Source organism: Erinaceus europaeus, chromosome 19 (assembly GCF_950295315.1).
Source record: "Erinaceus europaeus chromosome 19, mEriEur2.1, whole genome shotgun sequence".
NCBI classification, from domain to species: Eukaryota; Metazoa; Chordata; class Mammalia; order Eulipotyphla; family Erinaceidae; genus Erinaceus; species Erinaceus europaeus.
The window spans coordinates 3,429,019-3,456,330 of NC_080180.1; the positions used below are offsets into that span (position 1 = coordinate 3,429,019).

Genomic DNA, 27,312 nt, shown 5'->3' on the forward strand with positions numbered 1-27,312 from the left:
AAGGAGATTCTACCTTACACCTGTGAGACTGTCCTACCTCAGAAATGACAAATGTTAGCTAAAATTCAGGGGGGAAGGGGCACTCCTGCACTATTGGTGTGAATGTAGACTGGTCTAACTCTTATGGAAAACAGTCTGGAGATTTCTCAGAACATAAGAAATAGACCTAAATAATGGCTCAGCAATGACTTTCTTATGGATTTACCCAATGGAAACAAAAATTCTATTAGTAGATACATATGTTCACTTATGTTCATAGCAGCACAATCTGTAATAGACAAACTTGGATACGATCCAGATGTGCAACAAGAGAGGAGTAGCTAAGAAAACTGGCATGTTTACACAATGGATTACTACTGAGGTATTAAAGAATGATGAAGTTGTCACCTTTGCCTTATCGTGGATGAAATTTAAAGGCATTAAGTGTTAAGTGAGATAAGTCAACTAGATACCCAATGATGTAACTTCAATTAGAACTAAAGAAATAAGAACAGAAGGAAATCACAAAACAAAACTTGGACAGAGTGTGGTGTATTGCACCAAAGCCAAAAACTCTGGGTAGGGAAGAAGGTGTGAAGAGAACTTTGAAATCCTGTTGCATGATGACAGAGAAGGACTTAAGTTTTTGTAGAGTCTCCTGTAGTTATTGGCAGGTTTCTGAACAGCATATATCTCAACTGCTTCATGTCAACTTCATAACTTTAAATGACTATCTTCCTCCTATATGAGTTGGCAGTTCCTTCTTCACTCAACAATCCTTCCATGTGGCTGAGCCAATTGAGAGGTGATCTTATTGGGAATATATAAATCTATTTTACAACTGGCCCAAATAATCTGCTTTGACAATATTGACTTGTCTTGAAAATATTCCTTTGCTTAATTTTCAAGGAGCCTCTGAGATATTTCTAAACAAGATCAGAAACGAAAACACAAGTAGAACCTGAAATGTAATTGGCATATTGCACCAAAGTAAAAGACTCTGGGGTGGGTGGGTGGGGGAATACAGGTCCATGAAGGATGATAAATGACATAGTGGGGGTTGTATTGTTCAATGGGAAACTGGGGAATGTTATGCATGTACAAACTATTGTATTTACTGTTGAATGTAAAACATTAATTCCCCAATAAAGAAATAAATTTTAAAAAGAATTAAAACTCTCCAACAGAAACTGGTCATTATTCCTTTTATCCCTCACTGAGTGTATCAACCCACAACAGGACATAAAATCCCAATCTATCTGCTCTGAGTCAGCTGGTCTCTAGCTCAGTTCCGCAGCTATGTCCTTGGTCAGAACAATGCACTGGATGAATGGTTAAGAACAGATGATTACTACAAATGATATAATGTTTGACCTATTAGCTTTTCCTGCTTTATTTAGCATATGTGTATATGCTAAATATGGCTACTTGTTCAGAAGACAATCAACCAGATTTCCAAAATCAGAGCTATTAATACACAATAAAATAGAAAACATTATCTAAGGATATAAAAATGTAAGTGGTAGCAAATTTGGAAGGATGACCCTTGCAGCTGAGGGAGCGTGATGAGCTGTGGCCATTAAGTCTGCAATCTGCCTCTTCTTCTGCTTTGCTGGGTCACTGCTAATCTTGCTTTACTAAAGGAGTGGTCCCAGAAGCCATACTTATTTTCTTTTGCTTTTGTTGTTGTACCCAGAGCAATGCTCCGTTCTAGCTACTAGGGGTACAAGGGCTCAATCCTGGAACTCCCATGAGCAAGTCTGATGTACTATCACTGCGCTAGCTCCCAGACTGCATATTTGCTTTATGTGAGCCTGAAGCTTCTGACCACAGTGAATTGGTTCAGAATACTCCCTTATCCTCACACCTTTGGACATTTATTTTTGACAAGGGAGCCCCAAACTAGTAAGTGGGGAAAGGAGAGTCTCTTCAACAAATGCTAGCTGGAAAAACTGGGTTGAAATGTGTTGTCATGAAAATCATTAAACTAAATCATTACATTTCACCACACACAAAAGTAAAATCCAAATGGATCAAGGACTTGAGCGTTAGGCCAGAGATTACCAGATACTTAGAGAAAAAACACTGGCAAAACTCTTTTCCATCTAAGTTTTATAGACACATTCAATGGCATGGGTCTAACTGCAGAGAAGACAAAACCACAAATAAACCGACGGGACTATATCAAATTGAAAATCTCCTGCACAGCAAAAGAAACCACCACCCATAGAAATACCTTACACGATGGGAGAAGATCATTACACGCCATATATCAAGCAAAAGGCTAATAACCAAAATATATAAAGAGCCCAATAAACTCAGCAACAAAAAAATCAAATGGCCCCATTCAAAAGTAGGGAGAGGATGTCAACAGAATATTCACCAAAGAAGACACCCAAAAGGCCAACAGACATGTAAAAAAATGTTCAGTCACTGATTGTTAGAGAAATATAAATAAAGACAATAATGAGATAACATTTCACTCTTGTGAGAATGTCACACATCAGAAAAGGTAGCAGCAATAATTTCTGGAGAGGTTATAGGGACAAAGGAACCCTCCTGCACTGCTGGTGGGAATGTAAATTAGTATAATCCCTGTGGAAAGCAGTCTGGAGAACTCTCAGAAGGCTAGAAGTGGATCTACCCTAAGACCCTGCAATTCTTCCCCTGGGGATAGATCCTAAAGAACCAAACACACCCATCCAAAAAGATGTGTGTACACCTATATTCATAGCAGCACAATTCATAATAGCCAAAATCTGGAAGCAACCCAAGTGTCCAACAACAGATGAGTGGCTGATAAAGTTGTGGTCTGGATACACAATGGAATACTACTCAGCTATTAAGAATGACAAATTTACCTTCTTCATCTCATCTTGGATGGAGCTTGAAGGAATCGTGTGAAGTGAGATAAGTCAGAAAGAGAAGGGTGAATGTGGGATGATCTCATTTATGGAGAGAAGTTGAAAAATAAGAACAGAAAAGGGAAATACCAAGCAGAACTTGGACTGGGTTTGATGTGTTGCACTAAAGTAAAGGCTGGGGTGGGTGGGGGGCATGTGAGGTGAAAACTCAGGTCCTGGTGCTGGACGGTGGTGCAGGACCTAGGTTGGGTGTGAGACTGATTTCCAGAAAACTGAGAAATCTTACACAAGTTTCAACATCTGTATTTACTGTAAATCATTAATCTCCTCAACGAAAAAAGAATACTTGCCCAAACAAAGCTGATACAGTTAAGATTCCCTTTCAACTGAAACCAAGAGAAGCTAACTAGACGTACAGCTATATCTAGAATTATAAGCAAGCTCAAGGGCCAGAGAGTGGCATTTCAAGGGGGAAGAGAGAGACAGAGAGAGAGAGAGAGAGAGAGAGAGAGAGAGAGAGGGAGAGGGAGGAGGTTGGTCATAAATGAATGCCTACTGGTGGGAGCTCTCCATTGACCCAGTGCTGAATACTGTTCCTTATCAGGATTTGAGGAGCAACTAGTGAATAATTGACGCCCCATTTATATTTAAAGTTACTCAGAATTGTTGTCTTCTATCTTGAAAAGAATGAAATAGTTGCCATTTCTTCCCTGTCTCTCTGGATTTATTTATCTCCATGGCCAAAGTCAAAGGGAAGGTCAGGTTCATTTCTACTAAGATGCTTGCATGTGAATACCTGACCAGTCACTCCCTGCCCCAAGAAAAGACATTCTAGAATTCCTTTCACCCTCCTTCAAGCAGGTGCAGAGAACTACGTTTGTTGGGCAGGATCAAGATTAGTAAAATCAGCAAGGGAGGAGGCGTTGCAGAGAAGAAAGCACTGGAGTCTTTCAAGCTTGAGGACCTGAGTTCCTTCCCCAGTCCCACATGTTCCCTGGTGATTCCCTGGCTCTCTTACCCCCTCTCTCTCTTCTCATAAACACAGAAAATAACACTGTTAGGGAAGTTCAACATTCATCATGACAGTATAATGAATTTATTATAAGGAAAGTATGTTGTTCTAGTTCAAAGAGTGTAATAACCTAGAGAAAGTCACCTATCATCTATCATCCAGTTTAGAAAAAGGTGGGGAGATGGATACAGGGTGACTGAGAAGGAGCCTCTTTTGTCAAGTTCATGGCACTTGTAAATAATTCCACATGTTTCTCTATGTTACTGTAACATGCAGTCCAATTAGGAAAGCCATTAGTTCTACTTTCTTGAGAAATTGAGGGGCCGGGTGGTGGTGCACCTGGTTAAGCGCACACGTTACAATGCACAAGGACCCGGGTTTGAGACCCCTGTCCCCACCTTCAGGGGGAAGTTTCACAAGTGGTGAAGCAGTGCTGCAGTTGTCTCTCTGCCTCTCCCCCTATCTATCACCTCCTCCACATTCAATTTCTGATTATCGCTATCCAATAAATGAAGAAAGGTTAACAATTGTAAAGGAGAAAGCCATTCATCCTCTTAACATTTGACATTGGGTTGTTTGAACATCACTAGGATGCATTCTTATTTTTCCTAATCTTTTCTATTTTTTAAATTTTTTCATTATCTTTATTTATTTATTAGATAGAGACAGCTAGAAATTGAGAGGGAAGAGAGAGATAGAGAGGAGAGACAGAGAGACAGCTGCAGCCCTGTTTCACCACTCGTGAAGCTTTCCCCCTACAGGTGGGGACCACGGGCTTGAACCTGGGTCCTTGTGCACTGTAACATGTGCCCAACCAGGTGCGCCACCACCTGGCCCCTCTAATCTTTTCTCAGTTGTTAAAGGCTCTGCCTTCAATTTCAGAAAATAAACAGAAGTGAGTCTCAGTTAGGGACGCTCCCTTTGGCTGGCATTCATTTAAGGGGTCATCCAAAAAGGACAGCTCAAACCTGCCACAGGATGTTGAGTGAACCCACCTGTCATCTGTGTTGGTTGGTGACGTAAATGTGCAATGATGCTGGAGGTAAAATTCGGCAGAAATCTCCACCCATAAATGAAAACAGAATCACTCGGAAGGTGATAAAAACAAATGAATGTCACCAACCAGGGCACACACGCACCCTCTTTCTTACCTGGCTGGTGGTACTGGCTGTGCCTCCTTCCCCGGCAACTGGGCCAGCACAGACACTGGCCACGGCCTGGGTCTGGGTCGCAAATGGTCCCAGGTGATGACCCTGAAGAGTCAGTCTTGCCTTCCTGGCACCTGCAAACTGCCACCGGTCACATTGTAGCTTCGAGGCTCATGCTGGCCACAGTGCAGACCCATGACTCCTATTTGCAAGGATGCTGTCCTGTTGACTTGTCTTGTGACAGAGAGCCACAGAGTGTCCTGGACTCTCACAGTTACATGGTGCGCAGAAGATCGAGTGGCTTTGCAGGAGCTGGAAGCAGCCATCCAAACATCCATGGCACTGTCTCCTTCTGACATGAGGCTTGCGGGCGCACGTCTGGTCTTAGGGCCATACATGCTTCCAGGGAGAGAGAGAGCAGGATGACAGTCACAGGTCTGACACACAGTGACACTGAGTCCATAAAAATACTCTCGGGGAGTCGGGCGGTGGCACAGTGGGTTAAGCACACGTGGCGCAAAGCGCAATGACCGGCTTAAGGATCCTGGTTCAAGCCCCCAGCTCCCCACCTGCAGGGCAGTCGCTTCACAGGCGGTGAAGCAGGTCTGCAGGTGTCTGTCTTTCTCTCCCCCTCTCTGTCTTCTCCTCCTCTCTCCATTTCTCTCTGTCCTATCCAACAATGACGACATCAATAACCACAACAATGTTAAACAAGGGCAACAAAAGGGAAAATAAATAAATAAATAAATAAATAGACAGATAGATATAAAAGAAAGAAATACCATCTGCAGGTGTCACAGTGAAGTCCTCAGGCTTCTGCTTTGCATTGGCACTGCCCCAAAACAGGGTTGCAGAATCTGGTCATGGAGCCATGGAGGTCACACCCATCCTTGATGGAACTCTGGAGAAATCTAAATCCCAAATTGCAGTGGTCACATCTAAGCCCTAAAGACAAAAATATGCTTACAAAAGTGAGGTTGGAGGGAATCATTTCAGTCCAGCTTTCAAGACTACCAAAGCTCAGAGGAATGACTTTTTGTTTCATCTAACACAGAAACACAATGTAATCTTTTCTCATGAGGAGGGTCACAGAAGGCTACTCCTACACTAAGCATATGAAGTGGTTTAGCATCCGTCTCCACCTCTCTCTTTGCAATGTGTTTTACAAACTTGTATTACTGAACAACAAAGTCTTAGTGTACAAGCTGCTTTGCTACACACACTGAGTAACAAGCTCCTTTCCTCTTTAAGAAACACTGAAACTATTGCTTTGTGACTAGTATTTAAAGTAACAGCTAAAATTATTTCAGTTCTTATGTCAACAAATTAGGCTCACTGAAAAGCACAGTGGAGAGTGGAAAACAATTTCAAAGTCACATAGGGGGACCAGGTCATGACACACCTGGTGAAGCACCAGGAGTCACACAAGGACCTGGGTTTGAGCCCCTGCTCCCCACCTGCAGCGGGAACTCTTCACAAGTGGTGAAGCAGGTCTGGAGATGTCTATCTTTTTCTTTTGCTCTCTGTCTCCACCCCATTTCTCTCTGTCCTACAGAATAAATTATTGGGGGGGGGGTGGCTGCCAGGAGCTGTGGATTTGTAGTGCCAGTATTGAGCCCCAGAGAATGGGCGGGGGGGAGAGGCAGATAGAAAAGCTATTAAGTGTCCACATTTGCCCCAGAATTCAGCCTTTTAGATATTTGATAAAATCTGAGACTGATACTTATTTTGTGATATCACACTCACTTCCTAATGCCAGACATCTAAATAATTAACACCAATAAAACTTACCTAGAGTGATCACTATCTGAATGAGAGTATGGATGTCTATATTTTATATTCAGTTTATAGAAGTTATTTTCTGCTTGCCTCATGAGGCAGAGATACTCACTGCTTGTCACAGTGGGTGATACTGAAAACACCCCTTCTAACAGTAATCACATTGTTTTTGTATTATTTCTGCTTAAATATATAAGTATACATTATATAGATGCCACAGGGAAAATATGTTTTATCACCTGCACATTAATCTGACAACCTAGGCTAGTTTCAAATACAACTGTCTTTTAAAGACAAGGAAATAAAACTAAATAAATAAATAAATCCTCTTTGGCGTGCAAAAGGTTGAGATGCAAAATACTTCTTGTAGACAGTCTTCACATAGCCATGCATTTAAGTAACTGACAACGTGAGGTTTAAGCAAGGGAAACATTTTCTTTCAAGCCGTAACAGCAATAAGAAATTAATCCTAAAATAACCATCGAGACCACAGTCCAGAGCTGATATGCAGAAAAGCAGTTCAGTTCCTTAGCTGGAAGGAAAGGCATGATCTATATGTATGTGTATATAAATATATATATATATGTATATATATTTATATGGGTGAAAATTCAAGAACTCCAATGGAAGGCGAGTTCTTCAACAGTGATGAATGAGTCACCTAAGGCATATCATTTAATTTCAATAAGGAAAATAAAAAAGGACCGCGATTGCTGCAAATTTTAAAAATAACTGTATTGTTAACAAGAATTATGACTCATTTTGAACTATTAAAATTGGTCTACATGGATTCATATCGTATCAGTTTTAAAAATATGCGCGGTGCTTATTTGAATATGCCATACATATTCCTGACAGCTCATCTGTTCCTAAGGACACTCAGGAAGGCCCACGGGGCATCCCGCTCGGTGTTAACAAGTGCAGGCGAGTTAGCACACTTGGCATTTAATTCACATTCTTCCCCCTTTTTATTCTAGATGAATGACCTACTTTAATAAAATTACTGGTGCTAATGCATTTTACTGGTGATAGAATCATTAGGAAGATTTAACAGTTTTGTTAACTCTACCAGTTTGCTTTCTGATGCATAGACAACATACATTTGTGCTTTCTTTCTTTCTTTCTTTTTTTTGAAATCATATTAAAACGGTAAAATTGAGACCGGTTCTGACTGATCCCATTAGGGAAAAAAATGCACATAAATTAGATACTTTTATTGGAGGCAGTGTAAGTGCAGAAACGATAATATCAAAATGATGACTGCATCTTCAAAATACATATTTTAATGTTTTCTTGTAGAAAACCATCTAGATGAACCCATAAAACAAGCAAATGGCTGGGAGGCCATCCATTTTAAGTAAACAGCTAGTTTATATTTATTTATTTATTTATTTATTCACTTCTGTCAACCCTGAAATCTAGTCATCACGGGAAAAGATTCCAGTGGTAGAGAGAAGTAACCATCTCACTTTCTTTCAGTTCCTTTCTTTAAATTTCATTTTCACACTTTGAATTGGGTCGATAGCTCCCATAAAGAACAAAGGTTGGTGTAGGGATTGTACTCCAAAGTTTTAGAATGCCTTCAGTGTCACAGATAACACAAGGCTGTAATTCTCTTTGCATGTGAATTCTTCTTGGTTGTTTTTTTTTTTTTGAGGCTATTTTGCATTTTTGTTGTTGTTTACACTGTTTCTGAATGAAACAAACAAACAAACAAAAAGCCTTAGATATATCTTGCAATCTTATTCAAATTCAAAATTTCAGTCTATCTCCAGCTTGTGATGTTCCTTCTTATTCATCACCCAGGGACTCTCAGAAGCTTACAGGCTAATGGAGGGAGACACAGACACAAGGCCAGGCTTCATTGCCAAAGCTACGGACAGGGGCTGTCCATCATGGGGCAGAGCCTTATCCCTCCAATGCCACCTGCACAGTATCCTAGAGGAGACATTTCCCCGGTTGCATCCATGTTGGGGGGGGTCTTTTTTTGTTGTTTTTCATATGTATGGTATGTACACAGAAGGCTTAAGTCAAACATGGGCCAGGAGATGGTGACTCAGCTGGGAAAGCACTGGACTTTCACACCTGGAGTTCTGGTCTGATTCCAGAGTGCTGCTCTGACTTTTCTCTCTCCCTTTCTAGTGTAAAGTGATTTATCCTCCCCCCCCCCTTCCCTTTCTCTTCCTTACATAATAAATAAGACTGTTGTAATTTTTTCTTCTTTCCCCTGTTTTATTCAATAGGACAGAGAGAGACTGACAGAGGAGGCACAGACAGAGAGAGAGACCTCCTTCACCGCTCATGAAGCGTCCCCACTGCAGGTGGGGAGCGGGGGCTCAAACCCAGGTCCTCGGGCAGGTCCTATGTGAGCTTAACAGAGTGTGCCACCATCCATCTCCCTCTCCACCCCCACCCGGTAATTTTTCTTTAAACCAGAGAAATCTCATACAATTCCATTAAATATATTAAAGTTATCTTATTATTAAATTCCAATAAAATGCCCGTGTGGCTTAAATGTATAAAAGGTTCTATGTGCATCCACTTAGAGAACAGATACAAGAATTGGTGTAATGGCTGTTTTATAAAAAATGAAGGTCCTGTGGGTTGGCATGTCCACACTCACACACCAGTAGCTGTGTTACTGCAGGCGAGATTTCAATCCTGTGAGGTTCAGGTCAGTGTTAGAAAAACCTTGGTGGCTTGAATGACAATAGAAAGGCAAAGGTCTTTTTTAAATGTCCTGTGAGAACCAAGCTATGCTCACCTACAATATAAGCCCCACTTCATCAGCAAACTCTCCTCTCGTAATATTCTCATATATCAAAATTTCAAAGTGTATTATGTACATGGAACATTTTGGGCACTTGATAAATTTTGTCCTTCTCTGGCTGTGGTTCCCCTCAAAAATGTTGGATGTAATAAATTGCTCTAATCAAATCTAATTTCTGAAAAAGACCTGTGGGAGTGACAAACAAAAAGGCATGTCTTGTATTAAAAAAAATGATAAATAACAGGGAAGGTAGCTGTTTATTATAATCAGCTTGGTGCTGAACTACCAAATTAAAATGCTGTGGGACCTTTATAACTAACCCTTGCAATATACATGATCTGTGGAATGATGTTGGCTTAGTTTGCATTTCATAGGAACAGTTCAAAGAAATATAATAGAGAAAAAGGGAAAACATTTATCACAAAGGACCCTGTAGCAGGACATTTTGAAAAAAGAATCCATTTATTTTGGTCTATTAAGGAAGCTAGCATGGTGGTGATTTGCTTAGAACTCATTAAGTAGAAAACATCTTGGAAAAGTGCTAATTTCCTAAAAGAAACATCTATGTGGTAAGCAAATTATATTTTTCTGTGACTTATTAGTGTGGGACTGAATGAACTAAGGCATCACCAGAATAAAGCAACATCTAAAGGGTTGATTAAACCAAGTTTCAAGCTGTAGCTTGATAGAATTATTAATTTAATTTTTTTAGACACTTAGTTTCATCCAAACTGTTATTTTTTTTCCTTCCTTCCTCCAGCCTGCCCTGAGCAAGGGGGTTTGCTTGAGGCTTTAGTTAAGAAATCAAACTGAGAATATTATTCCAGATGGCAATAGAGATGTCACCACAGACATGTGAGTCCCGTATACCGATGACGTTGGCTTTGCAGTGGCAGTGGTCTAAAATTTGGTGACAGGTAATGAATGTCTCCATCCACTGTCCCAGAGGGGTTACCGTCACAGGGCAAGCAGCCTTCAGGATCCGACTTGCAGAGGAAGTAGAATCCATCCCGACACTGATTACACCATCTGCCAGACACATGCCTCTTACAATCACACTGGCCTCCAATCTTGAGGAGATACAACATTTTGTCGAGGGGTGAGCATATCTATTTTTAGATGGCTTGCTCATTAGGTAGAAGGCAGGGAGGAGAGGAGGAGCTGGGGGTGGGTCATGGGGGGAACTTTAAATGTTGAACAGACAAAAGGTAGCCCATAATTTTTTCCCCCTACTTCCCTACTCTCGACGCAAAAGCATCAGGGGTTTCAGCAGGGTGAGTATGTAGAATGGAGTGGAAATAACCCCCGGGGTGTCAGGAGTGGAGGACCAAAAGGGAAAGGTGGAATTAAGCGTGAAGCACCGAGCAAGAACTCAAAATATAGTCATGAGGAGGCTGGAAATAGCAGAGCTGGCATCTAATTCAAGTCTTTAAAAATCCCCCTCTGCCTGCGTGTCCGGGGGGAGGCAGGCCTGCGATATTCACTCTTCACTTCACTCTCTTGCTCAGATCATCATCCTGGTCTGGCTGAATAGCTCTCTTGGAGAGCTTTGTAGGTTTGAGTCTGGCCACCACCACACTGTCGGAAGCTTCAGTGCTTGGTCTTTTTCATTCTGTTTCTCTCAAAAGAAAGAAGAAAGGAAGGAAGGGAGGGAGGGAAGGTGAAAGAGAGAAAGAAAGAAAGAAAGAAAGAAGAAAGGAAGAAGGTGAAAAAGAAAGAGAGAGAGAATAAATGAAAGAAATAGAAAAAAGAAAGAAAAAGAAAAGAATATTATCCTATAAAGGTTTGATCAAGGTTTAAAGTGAGTTTTGTTTTGGTTAGTAGTATCCATTTAGGATGTCTGATGAAGAATGTAACTATGATGAAGGGGGGGGGAGAGGGAGAGGGAGAGAGGGGGAGAGAGGGGGGGAGAGAGAGAGAGAGAGAGAGGCGTACTGATGAATTTTGGCACATGCAGTGCTGGAATGGCACTTGGTTCCTTCTAGATACAAGTGCTCTGCTCTCACCTGAGTTATCTCCCCAGTCCTACATACCTTTAAAAAGCAACTCTGGGAAGTCGGGCTGTAGCGCAGCGGGTTAAGCGCACGTGGCACAAAGCACAGGGACCGGCTGTTCAAGGATCCCTGTTCAAGCCCCCGGCTCCCCACCTGCAGGAGAGTCGCTTCACAGTTGGTGAAGCAGGTCTGCAGGTGTCTGTCTTTCTCTCCCCCTCTCTGTCTTCCCTTCCTCTCTCCATTTCTCTCTGTCCTATCCAACAACGATAACAACAATAATAACTACAACAATAAAACAACAAGGGCAACAAAAGGAATAAATAAATATTTAAAAAACATTTTTTTAAAAAAAGCAACTCCATTTACGAAGACTTTAGCTAATTTATGTTCCATATGGAGCAACATCTGGTCACATCAGACATATTGAGCCAATACACACTCAGAAAAATACACACCACAAGTTGCTTGTTGGGGAATACTGACAAGCAAAGGTGGTGGAAAGGATTTTTTTCCCATCTCTTCAATCTGCTAGAACATATAGTAAATATCTAGTGGTCTTCTACTAGATTTAAAGAATTTTAATAGAAGAGACCGGGTGGTGGCACACCTGGTTAAGTGCACACAGTTCAGTGCACAAGGACCCAGGTGCAAGCCCCTGGTCCCCACCTGCAGGGAGAAAGCTTCACAAGTGGTGAAGCAGGGCTCCAGGTATCTTTGTCTCTCTCCCTCTCCCTCCCTTCTCAATTTTTCTCTCTCTATCCAATAATAAATTTTAAATTATTCTAATAGATTGATCACTGTCCTCCCAAGGAGTATGGAATAACCAAAATCATTATGCAATAAATAACTTATGTGGAAATTAAATCAAACAATTGATTATAAAAACACATTTATCAAAATAGTTGACATGAAGACAAAAGGAAATTTTCTTTCTCTTTCTCTCTATTTTCCTATCTGAATCTGGGCTCCACCAGTCCAGGAAAATTATTTCAGATAAAAAGAAAGAGACAGAAACAGAGGGAGAGATGGAAAGATACTGGAACACTGAATCTTCAAACACTGTGGTGGAGGGCGGGCTGGAACCTTGATCATAACGTGAGGAAGCAGGCACCTTCCCACATGACCTTTCCTGCTGCCCTGGGAATATTGTCAAAAGTGAGAAACATGAGGTTTTTATAGACAGTGAGTGTCACTGTAGGTGAGAGTGGATTCCAAGTACAAGGACACATGGAGGTTCAGTCACCTGCCTTTCAGTCCACTCTAACCCAGCCAGATTGTTCGTGAAAACAAACAGGTGCTGTAGTCTGGAAAGCTAAATCACATTTACTGTTGACTATTTGTCACATAAAGCCATTAAAATCTAACCAGCCTCTGACCATACCTGTAACATGCCAAGTCCACTAGCCTCGAATGAGCTTACTCTCTGCCATTACAACACACACACACACACACACACACACACACCTGGCCTTTTCTCCAAAGAGATGGTAGTGCCTTTGGAGATTGAGCTTGCATTAGATTTCTGTCAAATAATAGCTTGGTGCATTCTTTAAAGTATGAAAAAGCAATAAAAACAGTATCAGACGTTCAAAAACTAAAGGAGTTTGCTATTTCCAGGCCTGAATGGCAAGAGTTAGAGAGGAGTACCATAGGGAAAGAAATAAGTAACATTTAACTCTTATCAAGGTGACACACAGACCCAGAAACAAAAACCATAGAAATTGGAGATATTGACATTTATTGATATAATGGATTTAAGGTATCGCAGTCCATTATTCAACAATTTCTTATTTGCTCTGATATATGAAGAGTATTTTGGTGAAGTTCTTGTTTATAGGAGGTCTTTTAGGACCTCTTTCAGGGCAGGCTTAGTGCTGATTGCCTCATTTAACTGTTGCCTGTCTGGGAAGGTGCTTATCCCTCCATCTAGTCTGAATTAAAATCTAGCAGGTTATATTATCCTTGGTTGAAACCCTTTTTCGTTGAGGGCTCAGTAGGTATTTTAACATTCTCTTCTGGCTTTTAGAGTTTGACAGCAGAAGTCTGCTGATAGTCTTATGGGTTTTTCCCCTTAATGTGACTTTTTGCTTTTCTCTTGCAGCCTATAGGATCCTTTCTTTTTCCTTACTTCTTTTCATTGTAACTATGATGTGTCTTGGTATCTTCAGGTCTGGGATGATTCTGTTTGGGACTCTCTGGGCCTCTTGAATCTTAATGTCCTTTCTGTTGTTTAGGGCTGGGAAGTTTTCTTCTATTATTTCCTCTAGAATGTTTCCTTCCCCTTCCTCTCCTTCTTCCTCTGGTAGGCCAATTATGCTAATGTTCTTTCTTCTGAGATCATCCCATATGTCTCTGTTGTTGTTTTCAGTGTCTGATCAATCTCTCTTTTAGCTCCTTTACCTCCTCCTTAATTTTTTCTAGCTCATCCCATCTGGCTAATTCCGTTTTCTGTTTCTGTTAGTCTGCTTTCCCTTCCCTCAGCTTCCTTCTTCAGTTCAACTTTTTTTTTTTTTACCTTGCTCAGTTACAGTACTAGCTTCTTATTCTAGTTGTCCTTTTAGCTTGTCTATTTCTGCTTTCAGTTCTCTAATTACCTTGAGGTAGCTGGACTTTTCCTTGAGGGTCTCATCTGTTGTTTCCCTATTTCTGCTAGCCTTTTCCTCAATAGCTGTCCTAATTTCTGTGATTAATAGGTCAATTATTGTTTAGATATTTCCTTATTTATAATTGCTTCTGATTTACTTGGAATTTTAATCCAATTGCCAAATAATTTGGTTATAGCAATAACTATCTATTGCCTTTTTAAACCCTAAGACAGCAGGAAACTTCTCCTTCCTCTATAAAGCCCATATTTCTCTCAGGCCTGGAACCTCTAGGGTGGGGCTCACTTTCCTGCATGCTTCTCTGAACCCATACCAACTGATACTGCATCTGCTGATCCCAATCCAAGCAATGCAACCAGTATCACCTCAGCATGTTTCACATTGAGCCCATGTACAGAGACATGAGGCATGGAATATCAGCCCTTCAGCTTCATGACTCTGGTCAAACCTTTCCTAGCTCATAGGACTCCTTAATTCTATTTTGGGTGGTGCACTTCGTAACAAAACCGCAAAACCTAGATATAGACCAGGGCCCATGAGACAGGGCAGATGTATAAATAAATAAATAAATAAATAAATAAATAAATAAATAAATAAATAAATATTTTTAAAAAGTAAAGAAAACTTCAGCTTTTGTAACTGACTATTTTCAGACCCCCTGCCTTGCACAGGATCTCCCTTAGCAATGAATTTGGTAAACATCCTTGTTGATGTCTATATAATTATCATCTTTCCCTATCACCTTCCCAAAAACTAGTCCCTGGAATTGAAGTTCTACAAATCTGACCATTTGTAAAATACATGACTCTTCTTTTAACAAAAAAAGGAGAGGAGACCCTTAGAATGATTGGGTTATGATTAAAGATTAGGCAGTTGGTTCATAGACTAGCTCCCTAATCCAAAGTCATATCCACAAAACAAAAAGTGTCCTGCAGTAATAAGGCACAAATCCAGTAAGGGCAATAGGAAGAGAGCCTGGCCCTGGGAAGGTAAGGCAGTGGCCTCTATCTGAGAGGAGTCTCGAGCCCAGCAGAGGGATCAGAAAGGAAGTACACTTGGGATCTGGTGAATTCCCTTGCCCTGGGCAAATCCCAGATATTGCCTTCTGACCACCCCAAACTCCCACATTCACAGATGATGCAGTGACACAGTGGTAGACAAGCAAGCTGTGCTGTGTGACAAGGAACCAAGCACTTGGCAGGGGCAAGCATGACAGAGAACTGAATACTATTCTGCAGTGGTTAACCTGCTCAGCTTTATCACCTCTCCTCTCCTCTCCTCTCCTCTCCTCTCCTCTCCTCTCCTCTCCTCTCCTCTCCATTAAGGACCCTAGTTCTAGCATGGTAAATCCAGAGCATCAAGTAATCCAGCAAGAGTCCTTTTGTGTGTGTGGAAATGGTACTTTTATGCTTAAAGAGAGCATAAAGTATGATTTAAAGACTAATAAATTAGGTGAGCAAAGTCAATATTTGCCAGATGTTCTCTATAGAGCAGACACTATATTTTAGGTTATTTGAAGCAGCCTTTTTAAAACAGCAGAAATGTATGTCTTCCTAAGCAGTCATTTGGCTGCAAGGAAAGAAGAATGTAATGTTCTATAGATTACATCCTCTCACAGAACTCACTAAAAGCCAATGAGGTAATGCTGATGTGGCCAAACAAAGTAAGAATTTGGGGGGGAAATACATGTATGTCAAACTCCAGAGTTTCAGAGCAGGTGGTTACATTGGACAGGGAGTTTTGGTTTGAACAGAAACACAAATGAGAGCTCAGAAGTCTTTTCAGACATTCATCACATCATGCAGGCACTCTCTTCCTTTAAAGAGACAACTATAGATTTTCCTTTTATAGAAATCCTTTAAACCCTCCGCGTCCCCACTGAGAAACTCATGGTGGTATCACTCCAGAAGTGCCGGATGATGCCCAACCACACAGCAGGCAACTCAGAGTTGTACAGGGTCACACCACATGAGCATTACTCTTCCTGTTCACCATGCTTTCCTTTGCCATTTGTTGTGACCCCAGCAGGAGTTTGGGACTCTTAGCATACAAATCCATCTACACCATGCCTCGGCCTCGCGTGAGCTTAATGTGCAGCTTGGCGATACGAGAATCCAGCATGAAGCCCAGCCAGTCTTTCTTGGCGTTACTCTCAATTGCACTCTGTCATTTCACAAACATCTCATAAAAACTGCAGCAAAGGTGGGCGCGAGGAATCACATCATTGCAAGACTGGCCAGCTCCTCATGGGGCGCGAGCGCTTCCACACTACGATCATCCTCTCTGGCGTTATGCTATTCCACTGCAGAATACTGTGCCCCAGGATGGTTCCATAGCCCCCATGTCCACTCGGTCGATTCCAAATTATATTCCTCCATGAGGATCATTTCTGGAACCATCCGTTCCACCCCGGTTCCATGGCTGCCAGTTCTCAGCAACATCGCCCCGCCAGATATTCGTCGGGATGCGGCATCATCTAAGTTCATTTCCCACGTCTACGCTCAACCGGACCCGCCAATATATGCGGATATCTTCGCCCACCCTGTCCAACGCTTGACGTCTCGCCACCCAATCTGGTCCCCTATGCCTACACTGAACTTCTCTGTTCCAGACTCTTGGAAACAGAGCTGGCAGTCAGCTGAGGTAAAGAACAAACACCTCATCACAGACCCCTGCGAGCGTCAACCCGGCTTTGACCTGGCACGTTATGATCGGGCCCTCCTCAATCGCTATCGAACAGGCCATGGCCGGTGCGCCACTATGTTCCATCGCTAGGGAGCCAGAGACGACCCGAACTGCCCCTGCGGCTCCAGACAGACTATGACCCACATAGTCAACGACTGCCACCTCTCCAGATTCAAAGGAGGTCTCGAAACTTGACATCAGGCTCAACCTGATGCTGTTGACTGGCTACGGAAGAAGGGCAACGCTAGAAGAAGAAGAAGCATACAAATGACGTCACCCCTGGGAGGTGCTTCAGAGAAGGGACCATATAAAAGCAAGGGACTTTGGCTGTGGTTTCTTCTCCTGGTGAGAGGCATCTTGGCACCTCCCAGCATGGCTACTTCTCCTGGGAACTGAATACCTGTGACTCTGCTAGCTGGTAAACTTTTAGACCCCTCTACAACCAGGAGCAACCTTTGCCAGAGCTGGTAATTGTTTATCTTATGGGACTAAACTTTTGATACCTCTACTCAGACCTTATGGACCTAGCGTACTCTTAACCCTTGATGATGAGTGCTCAATTTGCCTTTTACCTGTCTCACCCTAATAAGCCTTGTATTGTTCAAACCAGTTCCCAGTACTCTGCTGTGAATCTTTAAACAAGCAGCAAGCAGCCCCCAACCCCTAACCTCTCTTAAGTTAAATTTACAACAGCCATTTCCATTCTTGCCCAGAGCTCACATGCAGAATTCTGTGGTTTTTTTCCCCTGACCCACTTATCAGATTGAGTTTTCAGGTCAACTAGACAGCTCACCTGGGAGAGCGCCTGCTTCACCATGGTTGTGACCCTGATTTGAGCCACTGCCCTACTTCCACCACCCCAATAAAAGCATTTTTTAAAAAGGTAAAATAAAAATCCATTCACTTCAATAATGACATTAACATTTTTGTGGTAACTGGAAAGTGAGGTGGAGAAAGTGAACCCTCTGGCTATGGAAATAAGAGCATGTGCTCCTCCTAAACAATCTGAATTCAGTGAGAGTTGCCTTTAACCATCATCAAGCTCTTCCAATCAGTTTTACACAGGTAGTGTCTCTACTTGTGAGATTCTACTTACAAGACTTCTCCCAGCAGTGGAACACTCTAGCTGCTTCTTGGTTCACCACTGGGGTCAGATATTCAGTAGTTTCTGATTGATAACCCAGTGAAGTCCAATACATGCAATGTGGCCTCAATAGCTCTCCTCAGTGATGGCCTCTAGTTCTAAGCAGTTCTAAGTGGGAGACGCTCGTTTCACTGCAAACATTTCTCAGCTATTTGTTTCCTAACTGTTTCCACATTAAGTCATTATATATATATTTTTTTTTTCAGATTATAAGCCCCTTTTGAATAGCTCTGTGGAGGACAGTGGTGGGAAGGACAGAGGGAGGGAGGGAAGGAGGGAGGGAGGGAGGGAGAGGGAGAGAGAGAGAGACAGACAGACAGACAGACAGACAGAAGGAAAAAGGGACTACTTATCTGCCAAGCAATTTTTTAGGTTTCCACTTCCTATTCAGCTTTATATTTACAGTAAATAGTAACAGTTTTTGATTCTTTAACATTCCTTTTTTATTATTTTATTTATTTTTAAATTTATTTTTTATTTAAGAAAGGATAAATTAACAAAACCATAGTGTAGGAGGGATACAACTCCACACAATTCCCACCACAAATCTCCATATCCCACCCCCTCCCCTGACAGCTTCCCCATTCTCTATCTGATTCTTTAACATTCCTATGCCCCCCACTTTTCTTTCTGATTTTTTTTCTTTTTAAATGGAAGCTGGAAACATCCCAGCTGGGGTGGGGGGGGGGGGCAAGCGGTGGCACACCTAGTTGAAAGCATATATTACCATTACTCATTACATCATTGCAAGACTGGCCAGCTCCTCATGGGGCGTGAGCGCTTCCACACTGCGATCATCCTCTCTGGCATTATGCTATTCCACTGCAGAATACTGTGCCCCAGGATGGTTCCGTAGCCCCCATGTCCACTTGGTCGATTCCAAATTATATTCCTCCATGAGGATCATTTCTGGAACCATCCGTTCCACCCCGGTTCCATGGCTGCCAGTTCTTAGCAACATCGCCCCGCCAGATATTCGTCGGGATGCGGCATCATCTAAGTTCATTTCCCACGTCTACGCTCGACTGGACCTGCTAATATACACGCCCACCCTGTCCAACGCTTGACGTCTCGTCACCCAATCTGGTCCCCTACGCCTACACTGAACTTCTCTGTTCCAGACTCTTGGAAACAGAGTTGGCAGTCAGCTGAGGTCAAGAACAAACACCTCATCACAGACCCCTGTGAGCGTCAACTGGCTTTGACCTAGCACGTTATGATCGGGCCCTCCTCAATCGCTATCGAACAGGCCATGGCCGGTGCACCGCTATGTTCCATCGCTGGGGAGCCAGAGACGACCCGAACTGCCCCTGCGGCTCCAGACAGACTATGACCCACATAGTCAACGACTGCCACCTCTCCAGATTCAAAGGAGGTCTCGAGGCTTTGCATCAGGCTCAACCTGATGCTGTTGACTGGCTACGGAAGAAGGGCAAACGCTAGAAGAAGAAGAACCATTACTCAAGGATTCCCACACCCCCACCTGCATGGTGATAGAAACATCAAAATAATGGCAGTAAGGGATACAGTTAAGGAAGGTTAAATTTAACAGACCAGTTCCTGAATGTTCTTATATATATCATGACATAATACACCCGACCTCAGCATTTAATACTCAGTGCAGCCGCGTCCCAAATATTTATTGACTGAATAACCTAAAATTGTTATATCAAGGAAAAATTGCTCAGGGTGCTGTCAAATATTTGAAGTTATAGAACTTGAAATTTCTACTCATTTTTGATAAAGGTATGACTTAAATAACTTCTTATAGAATACTTAGTCCAGGGAGTTGGGTGGTAACACAGCAGGTTAAGTGCACGTGGTGCAAAGTACAAAGATCTGTGGAAAAGATCTGTGTATGGATCCGGTTCAAGCCCCCAGGTTCCCACCTGCAGGGGAGTCACATCACAAGTGGTGAAGTAGGTCTGCAGGTGTCTATCTTTATCTCCCCTTATCTATCTTCCCCTCCTCTCTCCATTTCTCTCTATCCCATACAACAATAATAACATTAATAACAACAATAATAATAACTACAACAATAAAACAACAAGGGCAACAAAAGGGAATAAAGAAATAAATGTTTTTTAAAAATTAAAAAAAAAAGAATACTTAGACCAAATGCTTCTGTCAAGTAATATAAATGCTTCAAGGCTATGATCTTTAAAACATTTTTCTTTATCAAGTGTACAAATCATTTGAATACTGGGAAAATCAAATATACAAGTATACATTTAAGGGGGAGGGTGGTGGTGCACCTGGTTAAGCACCTAAGTTATTGCCCGCAAGGACCTGGGTTTGAGACCCCATTTCCACCTGCAGGGGAAAGCTTTGTAAGCGGTGAAGCAGGGTTACAGGTGTCTCTCTGTCTATCTCCCTCTCTATCTCCCCCTTTCCCCTCAATTTCTGGTTATCTCTATATATGAAAGAATAAATAAAGATAAATAAAATGCAAGTATACATTCAAATTATGTCTATTCTAAGACTGAATCTTTCTGTTGTTGAACCTTGAATGTATACACCCAAATAACTCAGAGCCCTAGAAATAAAAGTCCCTGAAATTTGAATTCAGAAATTGACATTCAACAAAGTCTGGTTGCTTATCATCAGGAATATTAAGATTTAAGAACAAATTCTCTAAGTACTTACAACCTATTCTGCCCCTGTCCTGAGTCAGTGTCCTCTAGAGAGGTAGTGCTCTTTCTTGTCTTCTAGATTAGACATGTGGCTCAATAAATTATCAATAGGTTTATCACTAAGCATCAAAGAAAGTCTTTATGAGATGCTGCACATAATAGCACATCTCAATTACACATCCTGGAAATATACTGATGTTATTTTACTAAAAATCCATTAACAATAGAGCTAGGTGGTAGCATAATGGTTATGCAAAGGGACTTTCATGCCTGAGACACTCTGGTTCCAGATTCAGTCCCCAGCACCACCCTAAGCCAGAGCTAAGGCATGCTCTGGTGTCACCCCCCTCTTTTTCTCTCCTATTTCTCATTAAGATAAATACATAAAATATTTTTTAAGTTCATTAACAAAATATTTGATCATGTGCAGTATTGCTGGTGCATATTTTTCTTTCTCATCATCATCCTCTTCTTCTTTTTTTATTTTTTTGAGATAGAGAAGAGAGTGAGAGACTACAGCACCAGAACAGGTGCGATTTGGGCTTGAAGATACAGGAACACTCCTTTCCACCTCCTATGAAGCCAAACATCATCCTGATCCTGATACCAAAAGCAAGTAAGAACACAACAAAAAAGGAAAACTACAGACCAACATCTCTGGTGAACACAGATGCTAAAATAATGAACAAGATCTGAGCTAGTCAGATATAGCAGTATATTAAAAAGATTGTTCATCACTACCAAATGGGATTTATCCTAGGAATGCAAGGCCGGTTCAATAAATATTAAGTCAACATAGTAAGTTAATCAGTGTGATTCACCACATCAATAAAAGCATAACCAAAACCACACGATTATCTCAATAGATGCAGAGAAAACCTTTGACAAAATTCAACATCCATTCATGATCAAAACACTACAAAAATTGGAATAGATGGAAAATTCCTTAAGATAATGGAGTCTATATGAAGCAAACCTACAGCCAATATCATACTCAACTTTTCAGACAGAAGCTGAAAGCATTCCGCCTCAGATCAGGGACCAGACAGGGCTACCCACTATCACCATTACTCTTCAACATAGTATTGGAAGTTCTTGCCATAGCAATAAGACAAGAGAGAGGAACCAAAGGAATACAGATTGGAAGGGAAGAAATAACACTCTCACTATTTGCAGATGATATAATAATATACATAGAAAAACCTAAAGAATCCAGCAGAAAGTTTCTGGGAAACATTAAGCACTATAGCAAGGTGTCAGGCTACAAAAATCAATGTACAAAATCAGTGGTATCTCTTTATGCAAACATTAAGTCAGAAGAGGAGGACATCCAGAAATCACTCCCATTCATTACTGCAGCAAAATCAATATAATCTCTAGGAATAAACCTGACCAAAGAAGGGATCTGGGCTATCCACATGAGCTATTGCCCCAACCCTCTGCTGATGCTTCTAAGGAAAATTACGTCTACTATCCATCTGTCCATTTAGCTTTATACAGTATTTCCCAGCTAGGAACGTGCAAAGCCCCGTGATGTGGATCTTGAGAATTATTTCTAGCTTCTGGTCTAGCTAGGACACCATCCTTCCTGAAACTTCTGCCTCTCAAGAGAAGAAACATCCACCGTAAAGTAGAAGGCTCACTATGCACAGTCCTCATGCTACTTCAAAAATAAGTGAATGAATCTGCAGTGGTTTCTGCCACATATAAATGTCACGAATTGGAGAATGCCAGGTGAATAATGTACATCATCACACTTGTTTCCATGTAAGTGTTTTGTGATGCTGTTGTTTATCATCTCGCTCAGCTGTCGAAAATATTCATTTGAGAAGAAAGGCTTCTACACTGGTGCAAAACCAAGATGTCTTTTCTTTTCCATTCTCTGGTGTCTGTCATTTATCAGCCTGGTATATTTCCATAGTGCCCACTCTCTTCCAAAAGGCATTTCTTTGAAGGTGCTTTCCAAACTGCCCTGCTGTATATAATCTCTGAGGAATGTATGAAAAATCCCGGAATTTTCAAGCCTGCTCAAACAAAGCGCTAGGAGGGACTGAATGCATTGCTTTCTTAGTCCTGGAAAAAATGCAAAGAGGGTCCTCACACAAGGCTGTGCTCAGCCATGGTTACATACTTGAATGGATTTAAGAGGAAGTGCTGTAATTATAGCCCTTCTCATTCTCAAAGGGGTATCATTTCACACTGCATCATTTTCCCCCCTTTTCGGTGGTTTAGGTCTATTTCACTCAAAGAGTATAAGCTATAAGTTGTAAGAGATGCATGCAAGATGTGTCGCCGTATCACATTAGAGTATTTCAGAAATGGCATTCGAGAGGCACAGCTACAATGCCGTTTTGTTGTAATTTCTTGCAAAGTTATTGTAGCAGTTATTAACAAGATGTTGTTTTGGCTTGATCAAAATGGAAGATCCCACAGTAGCAATTTAAAAATATTTCCAACATGAGCAGATGCACTTCCACATCTATAGTTAGTACTATCTAATAATGCGTTTCCTAAGAGCTTGCTTGCTTGCTTAACAAGCTTGCTTTATTTTGGTAGAGTGATTAAAGTTGTTTTGCTCTCAGACAATAGAATGTCTACCAATTATATTATTAGTTGACTAAACCAAAGAGAACTATAAATCCCATGTATATTATAAAAGGATGTTCAACCAAAATTACATTTTTTTTAAACCAGAGCACCTGGGACTATGGAGCCTCAGGCAGGAGAGTCTCTCTGCATATCCATTAAGCTATCTCACTCATCCTGAAGTTAGTTTTTAAAATGATAAAGAAACCTGGCTGTGAACTAGGAGATGTCTGAGCTCCTTACACCACAGGTATTGAATGACCAGATTCAATCCTCAGCACCATCACATGTCAGCAAGAAGAGAAGTACTCTGATTCTCTCTCTCTCTCTCTCCCCTTAAATATGTGAGATAAATTTATAGCTATGATGAAAACTTAGTTAACTGACTATAAGTACTGGGCATAATCTGCACTGTGCAGAGAGCAAAGATGAAACAATGAATTTTTAAACTGAAAATTTTAAGACAGATTTCTGGCTTCATGCATTTTAGTAAGATGTCACTTGGCCATCAGTCTATATCCCACACTTATAAATGAGTATGGATCGACCTGTAAACACCAATGTTCAGCAAGGAAGCAATTACAGAAGCCAGACCTTTCACCCTCTGCATCCCACAATGATCTTGGGTCCATACTCCCAGAGGGATAAAGAATAGGAAAGCTATGAGGGCAGGGGATAGGATACGGAGTTCTGGTGGTGGGAATTTTGTGGAGTTGTGCCCCTCTTATCCTATGGTTTAGTCAATGTTTCCTTTTTATAAATAAATATATATATATAATAAACATAAATAAATAAATAAATAAATGTGACACATCCACACACAAGGCATCAAAATCACATGTGGGCAGATGAAGGTAGAGACCAGGAGCTAAAGCAGCCCCCAGCCCTGGGAAGATAGGGAAACGCACCATCACCACTGCTCTGTCCCTTGAGGGTGGCCTAGGCCTCTGAGAGACTCAGCATATGAGCTTGACGGGTGAAGGAAGAGAGAGGCTAGCTATGCGCTGGTCCTGATTAAATCAGCAGCATCCAAAGGCACCTAGAAGGGGAAGCTCTGATGTACTGAGTCATTTTTACAACAGGTTTATAAAAGTTCTATTCAATACCTATACACGTCTAAATTAACTAAAATAATGGTGAAATACCTTCTCCTTGTAACCAGTATCCATCTGTCCATCTATCCCTCCCTCTCTCTCTCTCTCTCTCTCTCTCCCTCTCTCCATTTTTCTAGACAGTCTGAGTATGATTCAACAGAAACTCAGTAGTGTTGAAAACCTTAGGGTGGTCATCTAACTAACAATGCACAGGTATTACCATGCACTATGGTCCATGTTCAAGCCCCTCGTGCCCTCTTCCAGAGGAAAGTTTCACTAAGCAGAGCTCCAGGCGTTTCACTTTTGCTCTCCCTACTTCTCCTCCCCCTCTCAACTCCCCTCTTTGCTATCAGATAAACACAGTTAAAAAAAAAAACATAGAAAAGTACTTGATAGCCCTCTGCAAGCTCTTAAACCACCCCTACTTTGAAATTGCCCCCAAACCCCAGAACCCCTCACAGCCATTAAGCACCTCTGAATGTCTGACAGCATTTCCCCACCTATTGGGGAGTGACTGTTTTGCCCCACTTGCCTGAACTTTTTTTTTGACTTGCTCTCAACAAGTCCTTTCACTTTGCATGTAAACTCTCCCTACTCGTACACACAGTCCTTTTTCTGTCATCCTTGCAGTAAATTCCTCTCCTCCTTGTGTCTCTGGAGCACAGAGATGCACGCACCCAAAAGGGGCTGTCACCAACATTCATGTTCTGCGTTACATGGAAGCCAAATTGCTCCATGTGCAGAGGAGAAGGAACACCGCACCTCAGTCTCAGCGGCCTTGTTTCCTATAATGTGGAGCAGAGAGCTTGGCTCAGCACTTACAGCTTTCTCCTCTTCCACAGAACACACTGGTGACTCACCGGCCAGGGACAGCATTTCTCAAAGGGAGGCACACAAGTGACAAGGCCTCTTGATTATCCTGTTAACAACCTTGTGCGAGCGAGTTTACACACCATGGCCCTTGCATGGGCTAGTTCCCAAGGAGGTGTCAGATGTGCCCAGACATGTGGAACACAACTTGGGCTGCAGCAGGAAGCCTCATCCCAGTCAGAGCATCGTCCAATCAGCTTGTGACAATCTCAGGTTTGGGTCAACTCTCTTCAGGGTGAGAATTTTTCCATCCAGCCCAGAGCCATAGCTCCCTTTCTGCTTCTTCTTCTAGCGTTTGCCCTTCTTCCGTAGCCAGTCAACAGCGTCAGGTTGAGCCTGATGTCAAGTTTCGAGACCTCCTTTGAATCTGGAGAGGTGGCAGTCGTTGACTATGTGGGTCATAGTCTGTCTGGAGCCGCAGGGGCAGTTCGGGTCGTCTCTGGCTCCGCAGTGATGGAACATAGCGGCACCGGCCATGGCCTGTTCGATAGCGATGGAGGAGGGCCAGGGCTTGTTCGCAGGTAGATCTTCCTGGGCGGAAACCAGCTTGGGCGGGTGATAGGAATTTCTCTGTAAGATGAGAAATACGTGACAGAAGCAGCCTCTCAAGGAGTTTTGTAACACACGGAGAGGAGAGAAATTGGTCTATAGCTGGCGGCCAGTGTTGGGTCTTTCTTTGGTTTCAAAACCGCTATAATCTTCGCACGACGCCAAACTTTGGGCATAGACTCAGATTCCAAGATGTGGGACAGGAATGAAGCGAGCCACTTCTTTGCCGCGGGACCCAGGATAAGAATGAGTTCTGGGGTGATGTTATTATCATAGCCAGCAGCCGTTCCCGGTTTAGCCCTCTTCAAAGCGTCTTCCAGTTCAGACAGTGTAAAGGGAGAGAGTTTTGGAGATGGACAAGATAACCGGAAGTAGGATGACCACTCATGGGAAATTTCTCTTTTCCAGACTGGGTCGATCTTAGCACGTCCAACTTGAGTTAGGTGACTGGCCACTGAGTTTGGAGATACGGGAGGATGGGAGACGGGAGGGGGTTGGCTACCGGCACCCAGTCTGTGAAGAAGCTACACACATGCCTCAGGACTTCCGTTCATGTCTGGGGCTTCTCACCTTCTGTGTCTCAGGCTAATCTGCTCTGCTCATACTTACCAGCTGCAAGAAAACTCTTAGCACTTATATTGCCTTAAGATTCTGAATGAAAGTCACCACATACGTGACTTGTGGCTAAGAGCTTCAAACTCCCTCACCTTCCATGTCCCTCAAGGATGCTAACACTTCCAGCCAGTACCCACACATCATCCCATGCTGGCTCTGACTGGCTGAAGAAACTTGTCCATAGCTTCTACTGTGCACACGAATATATGAGTAACATATTAGGTACACATTTCTGGAACATTCATACCGTGACTTTTGGACCTGTTGTGGTAAGAAATGATAACTAGTGCAGAGTAGACCAGACGGCATCAAGGAACTGCAGGGACTGGAGTTATGCAGAGAAATATCTCCAGCCACCGGTTTGAATGTATTTCCTTGGAAATTATCACTCTGGTGGAACCATCCATTTTCATGAGTAGGGTCCTTTTTCCTCAGGATTTCATCTTCCAGGGGTCAGACCTGGGAGTACCTCCTCCATTGAGGTCTTTCCATCTCATCTAAGCCGCACACCTTGTTACTCTACTGTTTAATGTCTCTGAATCACATCTCTCTGTTGAAGCTGGACAGCAGCCATCTACGGATGCCTTAGCGGGCAACGGCCAACTGCCACCCTTCTCCTCTTAGACACCTATGCTCTCAAGTTTCAACTAATGTACAGATTCTCTCACAGTTTTTTTTTTTAATTTCCATTTTAATAGTGGCTTAGATTAGACCTACTGGTTTGGAGAAAACTCTTCAAGGTACAATCTGAGTATAACTTAACAAAAAAAAAAAAAAAAAACTCAGTAATATGAAAAAAAAACTTAGAAAACTAGGGTGCTGGGCAGTGGTCTAACTGGTAGAGTGCACATATTACGATGCACAGGGGCCTAGGTTCAAGCCCCTGGTCCCCACCTGCAGGGAGAAAGCTTCACAAGTGGTTAGGAAGTGCTGCAGGTGTCTCTCTTTTTTTCTCTCCCTCTCTATCTCCCTTTCCCTTCTCAATAT

At 42.1% G+C, this 27,312-nt stretch overlaps 1 protein-coding gene across 1 annotated transcript in view; it reads right to left on the reverse strand.

Moving 5' to 3' along the window:
• The window catches only part of USH2A (usherin), a 208,687-nt gene that overhangs the window by 61,491 nt on the left and 119,884 nt on the right, over positions 1-27,312 (reverse strand). The window contains 8 exon segments of the mRNA XM_060179216.1: positions 5,007-5,137; positions 5,139-5,208; positions 5,211-5,261; positions 5,264-5,383; positions 5,386-5,480; positions 5,792-5,948; positions 10,423-10,474; positions 10,476-10,622. Of these exon segments, the coding sequence (XP_060035199.1) occupies positions 5,007-5,137; positions 5,139-5,208; positions 5,211-5,261; positions 5,264-5,383; positions 5,386-5,480; positions 5,792-5,948; positions 10,423-10,474; positions 10,476-10,622 (823 nt within the window).